This window comes from Lepisosteus platostomus, chromosome 15 (assembly GCF_059453375.1).
Source record: "Lepisosteus platostomus isolate fLepPlt1 chromosome 15, fLepPlt1.hap1, whole genome shotgun sequence".
In the NCBI taxonomy this organism is placed as follows: Eukaryota; Metazoa; Chordata; class Actinopteri; order Semionotiformes; family Lepisosteidae; genus Lepisosteus; species Lepisosteus platostomus.
In genome coordinates, this window is record NC_142625.1 from 20908840 (window position 1) to 20927529 (window position 18690).

General features: G+C 40.9%; 1 protein-coding gene across 4 annotated transcripts in view; it reads right to left on the bottom strand.

Moving 5' to 3' along the window:
* Positions 1 to 18690, bottom strand: part of LOC148648202 (protein NDRG3-like) — a 53681-nt gene that overhangs the window by 8289 nt on the left and 26702 nt on the right. For 2 of the 4 annotated variants that reach the window (XM_088608196.1, XM_088608197.1), the window contains exons 4-13: positions 7482 to 7587; positions 6441 to 6561; positions 5389 to 5451; positions 5073 to 5133; positions 3984 to 4070; positions 3386 to 3442; positions 2929 to 3032; positions 1908 to 1973; positions 805 to 856; positions 332 to 379 (exon numbers count right to left, since the gene is read on the bottom strand). In XM_088608196.1, coding sequence (XP_088464322.1) covers positions 332 to 379; positions 805 to 856; positions 1908 to 1973; positions 2929 to 3032; positions 3386 to 3442; positions 3984 to 4070; positions 5073 to 5133; positions 5389 to 5451; positions 6441 to 6561; positions 7482 to 7587 — 765 coding nt within the window. Of the gene's footprint in view, positions 1 to 331; positions 380 to 804; positions 857 to 1907; positions 1974 to 2928; positions 3033 to 3385; positions 3443 to 3983; positions 4071 to 5072; positions 5134 to 5388; positions 5452 to 6440; positions 6562 to 7481; positions 7588 to 11997; positions 12217 to 18690 lie in introns of those variants that run through there. The other 2 variants (XM_088608194.1, XM_088608195.1) reach the window with 2 other exon arrangements.

The following is an 18690-nucleotide window of genomic DNA, read 5'->3' on the forward strand; positions in this document are numbered from 1 at the left end:
AGATAAAATACACCAATAAATACACACCACGTTGGCTGGGCCATAAAAATATCACTATGAGCTAATTTAGGTTCGACATTTACTGAAACATAGTTATTCAAAGCTGCATGTGAATCTTTTAATAATTTGTCCTAGAAAGGGTAGACTGTACAAGCTGTTCTGAACAGATAAGACTGTTCTTTTCAAACACTTAACATCTTTGCCAAAACAGACGAAAATAAGGAAATAAGGACTTTTTTTTAGCAAAATCTATCACTATCAGCTTTTCCATATAGCAGTCACAATGTTTGCTGAACATCACCAAACTTTCTCTACAATAGTGACATCTCACCTTCAACAATGTTGTTTTTGTAGGATTTAATCTGGAATTGCACTCAACCTGCAATTGAAAACATAATATCACAATACATTTCAGTTTAAGCATTCTTGAAATGATAAGGTTATTAATCTCACCTGTAACACTGTAAGTCATTTTTTAAATACATTTTAAAATACACAACATAAAATCCACCCAGACAACACTCCAGGTTCTAGCTTAACAAAAGTAAAATTGAGTTCATATGTGTTGTTCTGGAACTTTTTCAGAAACTGTTACAGGTCTTCATCAAAACACAGGCGTGGTTATCTACTGCTGATGATAAGGCTAGAAAAGCAGAAAACAGCATTTTCTGTTATATTAAATCACTCTTCTGAGTGCTTAAGTTTATTTGAGGACTACAAGGAGTAAGATACTGTAAATGAGAGTTACAATTCTGAATTTATCAGTAATGACACCACCAAAAACATACAACAAAATAAACTCACCACGGCCTCTACTGCTGGTGAGGTGTCACCAACAACCAGCAAGGCAGGGCACCTGGTGTGGAAAAGAGGGAAAGACTATATTCCCTGCTGGTCAAAACCTTCGGAACAGCCCTCCAAATAATGCGTTGGGTCTTTAAAGCAGGGAGAGCTTCACTGGGACATGGCTTGAACTCCTCAACATTTGAAAATATCTACAGCCCCATCCCATCCCATTCTTCTGGCTGGTTCTCCCTCATTTGAGGTTGTGATCGGGACACTGTTGTGATTGAAACGGCACACTCCTCCAGTTCCCACAGTTTTCAATGGCACTGAGATCCGGAGATTGTCAAGGCCCGGCCAGTTCTGTTTCCGGCCCAGCCAGCCACAAGAGTGAGTCAGTTCATTTTACTGAGGGTTACGAACATTTGTGAGCAGCGAATGTAGATTTCTGAAGATACTACACTAAAGAATACAAACACATCTTAACCCAAGAACCTAAGGGGGACCCAAACCACATATCACAAGTGAACCTCAATGAACACGGATTGAACGTTCCAATTGTTTTTTGTCATACTCTGACTTCGTCAAGCTCATAGAATAAAACAGGTGATACAAAAAAGTATTGAAGTTACTAGTTGCTTCAGTTTATAAAAAAAAACTTCAGGGAACAGAACTTGAGGAAGTGATTAATGAGTAATTTAGGCATTTACAAAAGGTGAATTCCTCCAAAGTTCTGATCCAGACAGTGTGGTAAAACAATAGAAATGGTCATCAGTGTGGACAGCACTCGCCAACTCCAAACTAAAAATGAAAGTGTTACCAGGATGGTGTTAAAGGAGTGTTTGAACTGCTCCCTTGAAAAGAAACATATTTCTACACTAAGACATCTGTAGTTTTATTGTCTGGATTTCTTACTGAGCGTTGACAAGATTTAGGGCCAGTGCAATGCTAAAAAGAAACCCCGAAAGAACAAGGAGAGGAGCTTGACCTCGAGATAGATGTCAATATCAGTTTAAAGGGTCTGGCGGCACGACCAAATGTCAGGTTGAGAGGAGATGGCAATCTCCTATCACAGTAACCTTTGCTATGTTCTGGACTACCTTAACAGTCACACTCATACTCACTTGAGCGTGCTCACTGTGTCTTCATTCAGGCCGGGGATAGGTCTCTCAATCTCAAGATCATGACGGCTTCAAACAAATAAAACAAAAGTTCAACTCGGTATAAAATCTTTCGCATTCAGACCTTGCGGAATGACAGCAGTTTTTCCAAATCTCAAGACCCCCATTCACGCCCAGCTGTTTCCAAGCAGGCTGACCCCATGTGGGCTTCTGTCAGCCTTCTTGTTTCCACAACGAGGTCAGACTGTAGGATGATGCGTGTCACGTGTCTCAGAACCACACTACTTTATAGCACGCCTCTGTGTCAGGCACAGATTTGTGGTTTGAAATGTCGCAAGCAAGCAAGCCACACAATTGAACCCCCATGCCCCTAGCTACTCTATCGCATATTTTCCAGAACCCTTACAGAACACCATGAACTTTTACATCACTGCGTTCAACAAGAAGCACCTACAGTGCAACATGTACAATGCTTGCTATCAGGTACTATGGGTGTCATTCTGCCTATGGGTTTCAATATAAACATACAGACACCTGTCACATTTTCTTTCTATTTGGTTAATTTTCATTAAAGTGTATATAAAGACCAGAACACTTTGAATGCACTATATTCTATAGAAATGGACTTAATCACTTAGTGTATCAAAAATGATAAGCTCTAACAGGCTGAATTCTATTTTCTCATCACAAGATTTCCTTGTTATTTAAAGTCGCATCTCTCAGTGCCACAGATTTAACATTTTCTCCATTAGATGTCCACAGTCAGGATCACTTTTATCTTCAATCAACTGCTCCAGACTTGATTTACAAAGTTTGTATATCTTATTTGTTTTATGCAAAGATGCATAAAGACTGGACTGATTCTGTACTGTCAATAGTGTCACTTCATGGAAAAACACAGAATTCTGGGTGCTGAAGCTAACAGTGGCTCACCATCATTGGGTGAAGGGAAGACAGAGGGCTGATGGGAGATTGAGTCCATCAGAGGGCTGATGGGAAGGAGGCTGTGCAGTTTATACAGTACCTGTTGTAAGAGGTGAAGAAAAGATTCAGGTTGTCCTGATTGATGTCCTGTGCAATGTGAAGGCGATACGTCTGGATCAGCTCCTGATTATCCTGAAGCTCCTCCTGTGAGGACACATAAGGAAAACCTTATTGGGAACCCAGACACTGTGGGTATGGTATTACCTTAAAAAAAAGACTGAAACAGAACCCTTTGCCTGTTGAAACAAACGCCTCACCTCTACCTACATCTGGATAACTTACAATGTTGTAGCATGTCTGAAGTGAAATGCTGGCTTTAGGCTTCATTCACATGCTGCTAGATACAATATTTACTGAGACCAATCAGATTAAGCAAGATGAATCAGATATGATATGTGGGTGCCATTTGCACTTTATCAGAAGAGATTAGCTGAGTATTGTAAACAGATATCCAATAATGAAGGAATCCGTGCAGCAGGTAAACAACTCAGACTCACATGACTGAAGTGATGAGCCATCACAATGTCCACTAAATTGCTTGTCCATCCAGTGAGCTAGAAAAGAAGTCAAGACGTTACATATCTGTTTTCAATTGCGCTAGCAAGGGTAAGCTAACTGCACTGCAGAAGAACATTTGTTTTGCATAAACAGCAAGGAATTTCAGCAGCCACCTCTATAAATTTTCCATAATTGCGATAGAATTGTAGGAGCAAACCTCATGCATTCAAATCATATTACAACATTAATCATTCTTCTTAAAATCCCTCTCAGAACAATATTATAGCACACTTCACCTTTTCTTCTCAAAGAGACAGGTGGACAAGTGACAAGGTGGACAAACTTCTTGAACATTGAAGACTTGGTTGATTGTAAACGAACCACAGATTATCCATAAAAAATAGTAAATAACACCAAATCTGCAGCTCCAGCAGTGCAGTGAGACTGGATTAACTCCTCACATAGTCTATGCCTTGGGTAAGTAGATTACCCGAGTACACTACATGATCAGGCTGGTGGATAGGGCTCCCAGCGCTATTTATAAATATATATTAAACATGAATACTTACATGTCATACATGCAATATAAATATTTACCTTTGAAGCTGCCCAGTCGATCCAACCTTTTGCACAAGGATCGATATTGATGAGCACCAATCCCTCCACTAGGTTGGGCTGGTTGAGCTGCAGACCACAAGAAACACATGATTTAGGGAGCAGACCTGACAACAGAACTGACTGGGGAATCTGCACACTCGCCAGGAGCCATGAGGCTTTTAGTGCTCTGCTCACTCGAGCATTCTCGGTATTAGAATCACTCCAGCATTCTAATGCTGGTCTCTTTCCTACATTAATGTTTCAGCAGCCCGAGACATCTTGTCAAGCCTGCAGAAAACTGGTGACACAGCAAAAGGGACCACAAGACTCTAAATATAGAACAGTGCAGGTCAGTCAGTTTCCGAAAACATGTGTGACATCAATCTAAAAAAATAGTGAGGCCAGAGGTAAAGCCTCAGAACACAATCTATCGTAAATCCTATTACCTTTTTATAGAGGGATTAGAATGAGCTGGAAACATGGTGCAGAGTATGGCAGTAAACCCATGCAGGGATAAGACAGTGTGGGAGGGGTCATTACCTCCTTATATCATGGGATATGGGGATTCTACCCTCCATACGGGTACTGCATGTGACGTCTAAGTCATTTTAGGCCATGCATTAGAAATACAATATATTTGCATAGAAAAAAAAGTGACACCTCTACCTGTGTTTAAATTGGTCTACTGCATTTACTTAAACCCAGTTAAAGATCAAGGTTTTCGTCAACAAGAGACCCTTCCATTCGATCCAAAATTTTAAAGAGGGATAAGACTTTTATAGACATCAACCATGAAAGATACAACTCAAAATCTACCTTGATATATAATAATCAAGTATGTGCAGATTTAAAATGACACATTTAACAACTGATTAAAGTCATGTACAGTGATAATGGGTTACTGACCTATCCCGATTCCTCAATTTGAACAAGAAAACGTGCTAACACAAAAAATGTGAATTGAATTTGTGAAGTGTTTATGTCTCTATAAGAAAGGTAAACATCTGGATGAATTCACAAGATGCATCCTGTGGTCCACTCGAGCCAACTAGGCAGTCAAACTCAAGTGAGAAATCCCACTGAACCTACCGCCAGTGTGGTCAGAATGTAGGCCCCAGCTCCCACGCCAATCCCCATAATGCTGCTTATTCTGTTTAAATAAAGCACAGCAAAACAGCAAACAAAAAGTTTAGAAAGACCAGATCCCCGTTTTGAAGATGAAATGTCATCTTTTAGTTCCTGTCAATACAATTCTTTAAATAGCTTAAATTTTTTTGAGCATAAAGTAAAAAATAATCATGAATAATGTTCCATCAAGATCACGCCAGGCATTTCCATGACTGTCTAGACTTCTAGGAAACAAATCAATAGGCAGACTCTGCTGTGCACTGCACTTGGAACTTACTTCAGGTGTGTTAAAACAGAAGGGAGCATCTCGGCAAGCTCCTCCATGCTGGGGTACTGGTACCTGTGAGGACATGTGGAATTTACACTACAGCAATTGTAACATTCCAAAACGTGCAAAGAAATAATGAGGACTAGCAACGAGAAACTGCATGTGATCCTCCCAGCCTTTAAAAAACAGCCTGAGCTGTTTTTCTTTAAAAGCTGAAAAGGCTGAACAGTCACCCATAAGGAAAGACCCAGATCTCTACAACCACAGTGTTCTTCAATTTAACAAGAACCGAGAAATTTAGTGCTCAAGCATTTTTGCATGAAACCAGTGATACTCCTGTCCCACTGGGCTTGGATCCATTTCAGGTTTTATAAGCTACAGCTTCTTGTAAAGGCTAAGAGATGCTGGGCATTTCTGATCCATTTCCATAAGTCAAGTCAAAAGTATTTCCTTTCTGCTATATTACTACAATTTGGTTAAAAGGTTGGCTTTGCTTGTAAAACCTATGAAGGGCAGTAAGAGTGCTTTCAACCCCAACATATGGTCTTGTACTATGCTGATGTGCGAAGGAAAGTTTCTACCTCTAAGGCCTACGTTATAACAGTGAGTGAGACCTGGGGTCTGGGGGTCAGCAGTGTGTCATTGACTGAGCTGACGCAGGCTATATGAAGGACATGTTATTAACTACCTCGGGAACAGGGGATCAGCAATAAGAGCTCTTCGGAATGAACAAAGAATACAATTGCACTATTATATGTACTATCCAACTAGCTTATGTTATGGTATGAAGGGCCCTCTTTTCCGTACTTGCATGCATGCAGGAGACGAACATATTAGCAAACAAGGCGGTGTTATGTGATAAAGAATACTATATTTCACAAAAAACATTTTTTCAAACAAGTTTATGAACATAAACTAATATACATACACACATACCAGAATCTTAATCTTAATCCACGGTCCTAAATCTTAATGGCGTTAGGAACAGTGGAAGGTGACTTCCAGGCAGGCATACTCTTAGACTGCTCCTTAGACTGGACCAGAGCGGCCCAGGTTCTTACCCAGCAGGGAATGGGGGGGCATTCTCTTGCTGCCCAGGTGCATCCACATGGACAACTGCGAAGTGCTGTGTGATCTCCTGCATGTCTTCGAAGTTGAAGAGTGTGTTGAAGCAGGACTTGTCTGAGCGGGACAACAGAAAGATGCACGCATGGGCATGAGTCTCCTACCTGTCCATCTCGTATAAATAACACTCCATTCGTTAGGCAACGGAACGCTGAAGCTGTGGCGAACTTCTCTTCAGAGCTACCTAACCAACAGAAACATGCCAGGGAGCCTCCTGGAGAATTTTAAATGTTGAAGCTGACAGCATGAGACATGCAGACACAGCCTGGCCATTGCATTTTAATACAATTCAGTTCGTTCCTGCTAACCTCATCGCCAATGCTGAAAGGCCACTCAGGAAGAAACAGGTGGACGTGATGTAATGTGTATTCTGGCCTAATGGCCTAAATCTCTGCACCTGGAGTGCTGCCCAGGCCAAGGCAATCTCACATTTCTTTAATGTGCTTTCTTTTTCCAAGACAATGTACCCTGTAAAAATATACTATAGCACAGTACTTTAGTGGCTTCTTAGCACTACAGTATTGTAGGGTTGTAGGCACTCAAAACATTAAAATTACCATTAACCACACTGACTACTTGTTAGTGGGTTCAGGAAAGGTATTTAAAAATGAACTGGCAGATAATTATGATTATAACTGGCCACAGCCATAGTTATAGTAAACTGTTAAAAACACAAAAGCAATATAAAGCTGAAGTGCTGCAATATGTTAACAATTTTTTTTATTTACCAGCAAATTTAGATCTGTTTTTGGTCAAAATCGAATATACTGACGCCAGTTATTATTACCCCACACAACGTCACTCTATTCTGAATCTCCCTTAAAGAAAAGACATTGAGGATTTCTAGAATACAGCCAAAGGACAGTCCTTGGAGATCTGGAACCCGACACATGCCATCATGAAATCTAAACAGCAGATGTTGCCTTTGCTCTTCCTGAGAAAGCTCACAAGAAGCCGTACCCACAGGGAGTACTCACGGTTCAGGCCGATATCGTGATAAGTGAGGATGACCGGTCTGTTGCCCTTGGGGGTTCCGCGCATGGTGACGTGGAGGACGCCATGCGGAGTCTCGATGTCATGCTCCTGGAGACGACGAGAAACAAGTGCTGCTTCAGTCAGGGCCGGGTGACCAGCAGTCGCAAGCAGGCCGCTTAACTTACGACGCACTCTGGCTCCTCCACAACTGAGTGATCCACAAATTGTGCCCAAAAGAGGGAGGCAGTGGGGAACATGCGGTTCTGTTTTTCCACCAAAGAAATTTCATTTCAGATTCCCCAGAGGAATTCGTTAATAAATACAGGACATATAGGATGCGATCAAAGGTCGTATTCAACAGCTCCAGGATATACCAAGGTTCCATTTTTATTGTAAGAAATGCCTGCAATTGGGGTGTACAATTTTATCGTATGGATTTTGTTCATTGAAATATGTACCACTGCAAGAATGTCATTTTCAAAACTTCTTTTGGTATTTCAAACATAGTAGGGTATAGTAAATATTTTAAATCGCTAACATTATACACATCAACTTTCTATACAGTGCATTTATTGTAATGTAATGACAATCAAGAAAGCAGGTTAAGGGACAAAATACTGGGAAGCACAACCACTTCAGTTTTTTTAAATAGATAAAAGGATATCTGCATCACTATGTCCTTGTGCAATTGCAAATGTGGTCATTTTCAGAATGATAAGATCATGTGATGCAAGGGGCTCAAAAAGCAGAATTGTTTCCACAGCAAATTGATGCACTTGCGGTCATACTGAGATGCATGTGCCCATTGTCTGAGATCACTAGGTCTTCCTGATTAGATCACAAAATCTCTGTTTAGGTCAGAAGTGAAAAAGGTACCATTTCTGAATCTGTGATGTCTTCAAAAGAAAGCCCAGCGCACATTGAGGACATGGAACTGTGTCACAGCTGTAATGCTGTTTACTAGATAATGGCCAGTGACGTCTGCCTGTAATCAAATTATCTTTGTACGGAAATATCCTTGCTGTGCATCCCTTGGGGCCTATTTTAGCAAAACTATGAAGCACGGAATGACTTGCAGTTGCCTCTACAATCTAATGAAATGTACGAACTCGGGTATCTAGATGAGCCTACATGTGCAAGCAAACAAAACCAATTCTACACAAACTACAAGGGGTATCTAATTCAGTGATGCCATTAAAATGAATCCATATCTGTCAGCAGCCGTCTTCCTTAGTTTGCATCATAAACCAAGGATAGGACTGCAGTAAAATATATTAGATGTGTCACAGACCCATTGACTGGGTCATCTGTATTAACAGCATCCAACAGGCATTCTGTTCCTCCAATAGAGCAAAAATCAGTATATAAGCGAAGCTATCAAATTACCTCAGTTTAGATCACTACAGATTTTTATTACAACATTAGTCAAATAAACAAAGATTTGCACAAGCTTTGATCTCACTAACTTTTGAAAAAAACTAGTTTCTTTAAAAGGGGTGAGATCTTGGAAGCCAGCTGAAAATCAACAATGGAGAGCGCCAGCCTTAGTCATCTTTCCATCAGACCCTGGACTAGGCTTCAACAAATGAAGTCATCGATCTTCTGCTCCCCTCAGCAACATGTGAACACAGCCAATGTTTGTGAGAGCATGGAACAGTCACTCAATCAAATATTTGAACAGGTTTTTGATGCCTCAGGTACATTTACAGATTCATTATGAAAGGTGTCACTGCAGGGTTTTGTTACTTCATATCCTGGAACATACGGTATTTCAATTTTAAGGGAAAAAAACATTCTTTCCAAAACACTGTGCAATTTGACTATCACCTACTGTACATGTACTGAAAGACATGATGTTTAATCATTATTGAAACGGAGAGCATTCCACGCTTATTTGTAAAGTAAATATTGCTTTAGCCAGAATTATAGATAGAAATATGTGTAACGTCTGGAGTAGTCACAGTCCAGCGAGCTAGTTTCTTTAAACCTAGAACCTGAAGCGAGACATTTGAAGCAATGCTATTTGCTGTTCAGTGCATTATTTCTACCATAACCAATAAGCATAGAGCTAGAAGGAAAACATTCTATTTTGCTTATTGTTTGCCCAATAATATCTGCCTTGATGATTATATAACAAAGAACAAACTGGCAAGACTTGACTACAGTAGGATTTAATCGGGGGGATTAGTGTTTTATTGAAGCACAAAATCTGGGAACTAATCTGGTGTCAATTTTATCTAGTGAACAAAAAAAGCACTAAAACAAAGTGTCGAGTAAGAACAAAAACTATCTGTCTGACAGATTCTCAAGAAACTTGGTGGCTTTGCAAAGGCATGACCAAGTTAGCAGCTGTGGGATTAGCATTTTGAAAACTACGTTTAAGAAGAGTAAATATAGAACAGAGAATTGAATATGGGGGAGGCCTGGTTAAGCACCTTGTCTTTGAGCCCAGGGACTGTAGTAACTGAACACCCACACCTGGGACTCCCCACCTGGGGAAAGACCTTCCACATCAGAGATATGGCTCCTTGTTGCTCGTTTTCTTCAGGGTTTTCGAAAAGGGTTGTGCTTAACCGCACTCTCAGTATGAAAAATGTTATAAACAGGTTTGGGAGCTACCCCGTTGTATCTACCGCAATTGCTGCAAAAATCGTCTTGTTTGCACGGGGAAGCTGCCCCTATATACCGTGATCGGCCGCAGACTTGCTGCAACTGTCTGCCTTGCAAATATAATATAAACAAAGAAGGGAGCGAAAAATGAAAACCCAAACCTGACTCAGAAAACAAACTGAGATTACTGCTTGAGAAAGCCCCTAAGCCACCTTCTACACAACTAAGCAATTTGGAAATTTAGAAGATTCACTGAATAAAGCCATTTTTGTCCAGTCTGACCCATCTTGAAAGAAAACAGCTCTCTCTCTTTCTGCATTATCATGCAATCTTTCCACACAGATGTCGATACTGAAAGAAAGGATGCAAGGAAATGGCACCTAATAAAAATGGAAATTTAAACCTCAGGTAAATTTGCAATAAAAATAACTGGGAAGAGCAAGATTCTTCTTCACAGAAGTGAAGACAGACTGGCAATGCCTCGAGTAGCTCTGCCATGACATTAGTTCTAAAAGGACAATACACAGTGCAGAAAAGACACTTCTAGAAAGACATCAGTGGGCGGCAACAGAGGTCTAGGTGATGAGCTTTAATGGGATACCACTTTCCCCACTCTCCTCATCGCTCCGATTCCAGTCATAGCAAACGAAGGGAAAGTCCCCTCTCGCCACAACAAAAGTACGCTTTTTTGGAAAAGGGCACAAAAAGTAGTAGTCAAAGTAAAACTTGAAAAAGAGCCTGATTAATGTAGGGTAACTGAATTCTACTTTATAATCTGGAAACAAGGAAATGCGATTTTCGGTTTCCATGTTCTGAGACAGAGCATGGAGGGTTAAGGATGCTCAATAGCAGAACTGCACTTGTTAAATAAAATAGGACGAAAACATCAACTGACTGAGATTTCATAGTCTTCAGTGATACTATGTGTCCGCATGAGGGACAGCATTCATTAATACTCATTCAGATGAAACAGAAGGGACATCGCCTAGCAGAATAAGAGACTGTGGTGCATTATGACAAGTCTGATTTTATACTAAGAATTCCTCCACATATACCTGTAAATGTATTCCTAAGAGCACTGCAAAATACCGTCTTACTCGTGTGCAGGATCGGGATGAGGTTAGAACAGCTAATAGCCTTCAATGAAACAGCAGTTTTTGGTGCACATCTGCAACAAAGAGATGCATTACTGTCTGTGCAGGGATTCCAGACTAATGGAGAACAGAGGATAATAAATCCCAATATCATGGATAAAATGTGAATAAAAATAGCAGTACTAATAACAACAAACAAAGTGGATTGTTTTTTTAGGTTTTTGTTAAGAGCATTGACACAGACAGGATTCTGCAAAATTTTCTGGGTGATAATTAAAATTGTTCACTCCTTTTATTATAGCACGTCTGTTAAACCCTGGGCATACATCACCATTTGAAAAAAAAAATAATTCTGCAGTAGCAAACAATACTGCTGTGCTTTTCCGATGCAGTGCTAAATACTGTATGAGCACTGTACGAGGAGATGCAAAAACGCGTTTCACTGTTGCAATTGGGAGAAAAGCTTAAAGTGGATTCTGTGCTAGCCCATCCCTTTTCCTCAGGGCTACACAATCTGTGAGCTATAACTTCTCATTTACATCACTCTGGTGGGGAAGAAAAGTAACAAATCTGCTCTTTTCAACACACAACCCTTCTCTTTCTTGGGTGGCTACTCTTGACGGGCCCAGAGACAGAACAGTGGGAAGATAAGAGCCGTCGCACCTGCACATTGCCCACTGCCAGCGTCCACACACAACCACAGCCCACTGCTTTACAAAAGCAGCCACCCTGTAATTACAGTAACACACTGCAAATGAACGACAATTTAGAAAGGCAAAGCAATCGTGTCCGATTCGCACTCCTGCTCACTCACCACTCCAACTACTGCGCACGCGATGTGGTTCAGATCCAGCTCGGCAGTCATCTTTCTCTTGAGGCGGGGCGGGAGAGAAAGCACTGAGAGCACTGCCAGCCGAAAAGGAGAAACAGTGTTTCCAAGCAGCCTGACCCTCCAGAAGATGGGAGGAGAGTGCGATAGAGCAGAGCGAGGAAGCGAGAGAGCGAGAGAGGGAGGTGCGCAGAGGGAATGACTGCAGTTCTCGCTTGGTAAGCATAAAGTGTCCGGAGCTGTCTGGGCTGTGTGCGGCTGGTAATTGGATTTAGGAAGGTCAGGTGGGGTGGAGTGCCAAAGAAGCATGGAAAACACCCTATATCCAGCACAGTGGCACTGCAGAAAAAACGTATTTTACATGCTTGCTTTAAACAGATCAATAACACCCTTCTGGGCTCACTGTAAACTGATGTGCTCTACCAACAGATTCCACATTCCAAACTTTCACTTCTAACAAAGGGGAATGAGAATAGTTCTATGCTTCAATTAAATTATGATGTCATGCAGTTGGGACTTTTTAGGGGGCAGTGGTCATCTGAAAACTGCTTGAAGCAACAACACTGACTCTAATCCAAACAAATGGTGTGTGAGTGTGTCTCTGTGCACGAGAAGATGAGGCAGGGCAGAAGTCAACAATTTATTCACGCCAGTAACGGCACTACTGATTTTCCAGGTGTGTATTTGGATTTCCTGCTGCTGTAATCACTACCAAAAACAAAAAGGGTTTCCGAGCTGAAATGAATTTGTGATAAACTAGTTAAAACTAGTTGAAAGCATTCAAATCAACTCCACTTATCAGAAGTGCTTAAGGCAGAAGGTATTTGGCATACTTGAGTCCAAGTGAGGCCAAATGTCCAAAATATATTGTGTTATACTACATACCTAACACAGGGTTTTTATATTTGGTTTTGGTGCAAACTGGTGGAACCATGTTGAATTAGTTTTAGTATACAACACAAAGACCCCTTTTCCTTTCTTATTTCTATTTGATGTAAATCCAAGAGAATTTAATCCTTACTTCCCTGAACAATCTGAATTCAAAGCTGCAGGAATGTGCTTTCCCATTCACCCCAGTCTTTAGCAGAGAGGGAAAGCAATTTTGTGTGTGGATTTCTGTGAGGATTAGCTCTGGCTCTGGACCCTAGTGTGACAATGTCTGAGTTCATTGCAGTTGTGTTGGCAGGAGGCCTCAATTTCTGCGCCCAAGAAACCTTTCAGGCGCCCCCCAAGCCGCAACCTTAAAGATAAAAAACTATTTTAATTAAAATTAACTTAGGTTGGAAAACCTCCTTTAATTCCGCTGCTCATTGTTAGCACAAAAGAAAATGCTATTGCAAATTTACAGAAGCATACGTTTTGAGAATTTCTGATCATCTGGGGGAAAAGGCCACTTCTGGCAATCACTACTTTTTATCTGAGGCTTTATGTGCAGCTGTTAGTCCCATTAACTATTGTGATTACTGTAAACTGGGACACACACAGTGGTCTCAACTGGCAGTATCACACCTTTTCCACAAGAGGCCACTGCAGTTTGGAGCTGACTGTCTATCCCACAGAGGGACTGAGAGCCAGCCTGTCTGTGCTGTAACAGATGATAGTGACCATGGGGGCGCTTGCCTGCTGTTCGGTTATGAGGATTATGAGGCAGGCGCAGTGGCCGTGACTACTCTGACTGCCTAGCCTCTGCACCATATTGGTTAACGGGTGAGACGCATCACAGCCTTTCACCATGCGATCACTATTCATTCACCTCAACACAAACTTCAAACAAGTGTGTAATATGCTTTTATTACATACAAAAATGGTTTTACTCGTTTGCCAAGTCTTATTTATCCCAGACACATCTCATTTTGCATTTAGCAGACACTTCCAGAGTCAAAGTGGGTGTAAAGGTGACATTCAATTGATCAGTACTTACTAGGGTCATGGCAATAACTCTACAAAATTGATTTGTTAGATGAGTCAGTTAATGACATACAGGAAATCACAACATACAGGGCTAGATTAGTCTGGCTATTGATAACACAGAAAAAAAGAAAATGGATATGAAGATAGACACTGTATAAGCAAGCGAGACATTTACTGTATATAGGCGTGTACTGGGATCCTGCTTCATTAAACAGTTAATTCACTATAACATCTTCATGCCCCTGAGCGGATACATGGCTGCTCAAATCTTATAAAGTCACGGAAAATTATATTAATGTAATTAAACTTAATAAACTGGTGTGAAAAATTTTGCGTTAAGTGAAGACATAGCTCTGCATCTGCATACACCCATAGGTGATTAAAAATCCATTGCATAGCTGACAAAGAAGTATTTTAAACTCAATCCACTGTTTACACTGAATACAGGGCATTGCATCTCTTATTTAGGGTCACCCATGTAGGTCACGGGAAAGACGCCTCCAAATGTCACTAAACCTCATTATCTGTGCAGTTGAGGGATACAGCTGTTGAGAACAGTTTGGCAGACCTCAGGACCAAGACTGCCATTTCAAAACCAAAAGAAGAAGTCATTTCCATGCCGAAAAAGGTGAGCGATTACACAAATCACACCGCAGGATACACCTGCGCTGAGCTGACATTACCTTGAGGACTCCCTCTCCACTCTCGGCACTGCTCTGGGGACCTTCTCGTTTCACCACGCACGGTCTGCAGTAGTCTTCCTTTATCTCGGGAAAACACGTCTGGGTGTTCTCACTGCAACGTCTGCAGCTACCGAGATCAAAACACCACAGGTGTATCCTCCATCGCTGCCAACAGGACCCATCAGGTCACACGCGCTACACTTCACTCTGTGCGAGACAACTTTTCTTAACATGTAACCCCTCGAGGTGCTTGCAAAAGGATTCTGCTCCAAAAGGGAAGAATTCGGTTTCGGACAGAAGTGTTTGTGTTTTTCGTATACGTAACTGTCAATTCACACTTCTTAATAATACCTCTTCTGCATTGGTGCAGAACTGCTAGCAAGTTCTCCAAGATTAAGATGTGAACCCACTAATTTAACATACAGCACATGGCGACAAGGGATTGTATCATTTACTTGCAAAATAAAACTGGGCTCAAAACATCTGAATGGACCGTCGCTGCTGTGAGCTACTAAATCTGGCACTGCCTTTTCTGAGGGTTTGACTTGTTTTTTTAACTTGTTCAGATTACTTCCAGAAGCCGATAAAAACTTGTATCAGTGTGTCATTTCTGTAGAATTAGACGTACTTGTCAAAGAAGTACATTTTCACTTTGGCTCACCCTTTTGTCTTGCTGTGCCATGCACTGGCACTGTGTGAGTCTAGAAATAAGTCTGCCAGCATGACCGCCATGTGGTCTGGCCTGCTGACAGTTACCCTGGCAGATTAAATCAATCTGTCCCCCCGGCCTGCCCAACATCTGTCAGCAGGATCCTGTCCTTCAGTTGTTTATCTGGGGCAACGTCCTGCAGGCTGTACCCTCAGTTATAGGCACATGGCTGAACTACATGGACTGACACACACTGTGCTCAGCAGAACAGCACATGTTCACCATTCCAACAGGGATATGGGTGCTCAGGGTCCAAGAAAAAAGAATCGTAACACCCGAGGCCATGTTCTTTTACTTAGAGAATATTGAACATCTAATTTGTTTACTAATTTACTACATTTTGGGAACTTTGCCCACAGTGGAACAGAAGGGCAGAGAGCTCAGCAGTTTGGCCATATGGAAAAAGCAATCACAATCTTCTTATGACCTGTGATGGAAACACCGTGACTGTGACACAGAGACAGCTCAGACAGAAATTTAAAGTGAGAGTTCGCAGATTTATATCACTGATTTATAATACAACAATACCAGGTAATTTCTCTGACACAAAATGCTCCCCAAAAACTATAATTTCAATGCAAGGGAACTGCCCTGATTAAGTAATAATTCAACAGGTGACTAAATGTAACCTTACCAGCTTTTAAACTTGCATCACTATAGGGGATATAGACAAAAAAATAATTTTGAAAGCTGTGTATAATAACCTAATATTCATCATGGAAAATGAGAAAATTAAGATTTTTACATTTTAATTAATGGGACTTTCAAGGTCCCTGGGACATTTTTCTTAATTTCTGCAGTCCCTCCCTTCACCATTTCCCTCAGACCAGCTTCACAGGTCTAAGCCAATGGCATGTCTCCAACGCCTCCTGCTGGCAGAAATCAGAAGTGCCAGACAAACACCTAACATCAATTTATCCATTAAACAGATAACAGATGTTAAATCTGACAGGGTGAAAAAAACTGGAAAAAACATTCGATCCAGCATTCAGATCCAAATTATGAAAAAATAACAGAAATATCTGAAAAAGCTTTTATATTCAGTGCCCCCTACAGAGCAGTTCATCGACAAAATACATGCAGCTATGTACTGTTTATGTACTGTATGCAACATCCACGTACTCTATGCAGACCCAAGATCCTCTGGATAACAAGCGACAGGCAATCAGATAAGCAAGGCAGGGTGAAGGACCTGCTTTGTTTCTGACATATATTTCAGCACAAGAGTTAATACTTTCATTCAATCTAGTATGATTGAGCACAGAAGTAACAAGAGCAAACAGAAAGGAGGAGAACATCCTAAGACAGCTGTGCTCTATAAATTACATTAGTGATTCTGCATGTTTCCTATTAAGTCTATAAACATAGGATGGTTTCCTATGGAGACTAAGAAGAAGTTAATCGATTTAAAGAGCATGGCTTCATTATACTTTCCCACAAAAACTCAATGCCCCTCAGAGTAAGGCTCCCAATCTATAATGGCAAGGATCCTTCAGGAGAAGCAGAGCCCAGGGTGAAATCCTTGTATTGAGAAGAAACAGAAACACAACAAACAATCCAATTCATGGAAGAAATTGATTTTCCCGGTAGGTCTCATCCTCATCTTAATAAAATCCTATTTCTGCTCTTATTATTGGAGTCATACATGCTGCAGAATGGAAAGAACCCACCGTGCAGCTAAAAGGGTTTATCACCCAGTTCCCATCCAAAGCAGGTTTTTATGAAGCAGACAGAGTGCATATCAAAAGCTGTCCTTGGACAACAAGCAATCTGCCCCTTATCAAAGTATATTAGGCCGCAGGCTCTGTAAATGCCAACACTAGCTTGCTCACAAGGCAGGAGTGTTAAAAAAGAGACTCTATGTACTGTATTATCCAGGATTTTACAAACCTGCAGAGCCAATACTCTACAATGCCTGCCGTCTGCAGCTATGAAAGGATAAAAGGCAAATGAACTCATCTGTTAAAATAAAAATTATTTTTAAATTACGCCAGAAACTGCATACAACCTGTTGAATACCTCAAGTGACTCGATAAATGATGTAAATATCAACCTATGTAAATCCTTTATAATTTAAATGGGTGCTATGTGTAAAGCTATTCATCTACCCAGGTAACAGTCACACCCACATGGCACAGGGGGCAGGGGTTTCTTCCAGACTGAAGACTGAAAGCTTCAGATTTCAGACAGTCTGCTGTGAGCTCATTTCCAGCAAATTAGGAAAACTCAGTGTACAGTACCTAGCACTCAGCAATGCAACAAGCACAGTGGCCACTCAAACTCACCAACCCTCTGGTACTGCCTTCAGACACCAAAACACCACACCATGCTACACCCTACTTCTTTTCAACAGTTGTTATTTATCATGTGATGACCTTTTAAACCAGTTGTGAGATCCCCTGGTTTGGTAACTAAAACCACACAAATCTGTTGATTATGAAACAAAGCTGATTCCTCTTAGGTTGGCATCTTGACACAAATTTCGCTTGTTTCATATTATGTGCAAAAGAAACTGAGGCGAGACAAGACACTCAGACAGGTGACTCTTCTCAGCTTCTGTGACACATATTCATAACTCCAATGACCCTAGTTAGTCCCCAGTGTTTCTGCACTTTGGTTATTTTTGTTGAATGTTGTACTGCTGACAAATATACTTTCAGAATAAAATACCCATGCACTCGTACACTGTCTGAATGACATCTAAAACCTAGGTAGTACTGAATACTTTTGTTCTTTTGATTAGGATACCTAGATTGTTTAACAAGCTTTAATTAAAACTTACAAAGATTTATGCTAATTGAAAATAAAGACCCAAACTGTTGAACCTAGTATTTAAGGAATGTAAATTCCCCAGCACTTCTCCTGCCTTATATCAGTCTAAGTCTCCTGCATCCTAATAACTCACATTCATTTTGAAAATAATAAAAGCAGTGGTGTTGTATACAAATTAAATATAATGAAGTTATTAATTGTCAGTCGTCTATGATTTGCCATGTAATTGTGACTCAACCATTCGTCACTATAGTCCTGAGAAACCACAATGTTATTATTAAAAGCAGTACTTTAAATCAGTGCCCAGTGAAGCTGAATTACTAGTGAAGTCCAGTCACCTTGAGCATAACCCTGAATATCAAGGACCACAGAGTGACGCAATTTACAGTTCTTACACAACTCCCTTTTACATCACTTTGAGCCTTTGTCCGTTTGTGTAGTGCTACTGACGTTCAGGAATTGTCTGTCACTGATAAATCGATTCTCCCCCAGGCCCCACGGGGAACTGGTGACACTGCAATTGCTCATCTGTAACTGCTCTCCTACCTGAGGTAGCTATATATAGCACTGACACAGCACTGGGAATAAAACTGCATGTGCAGA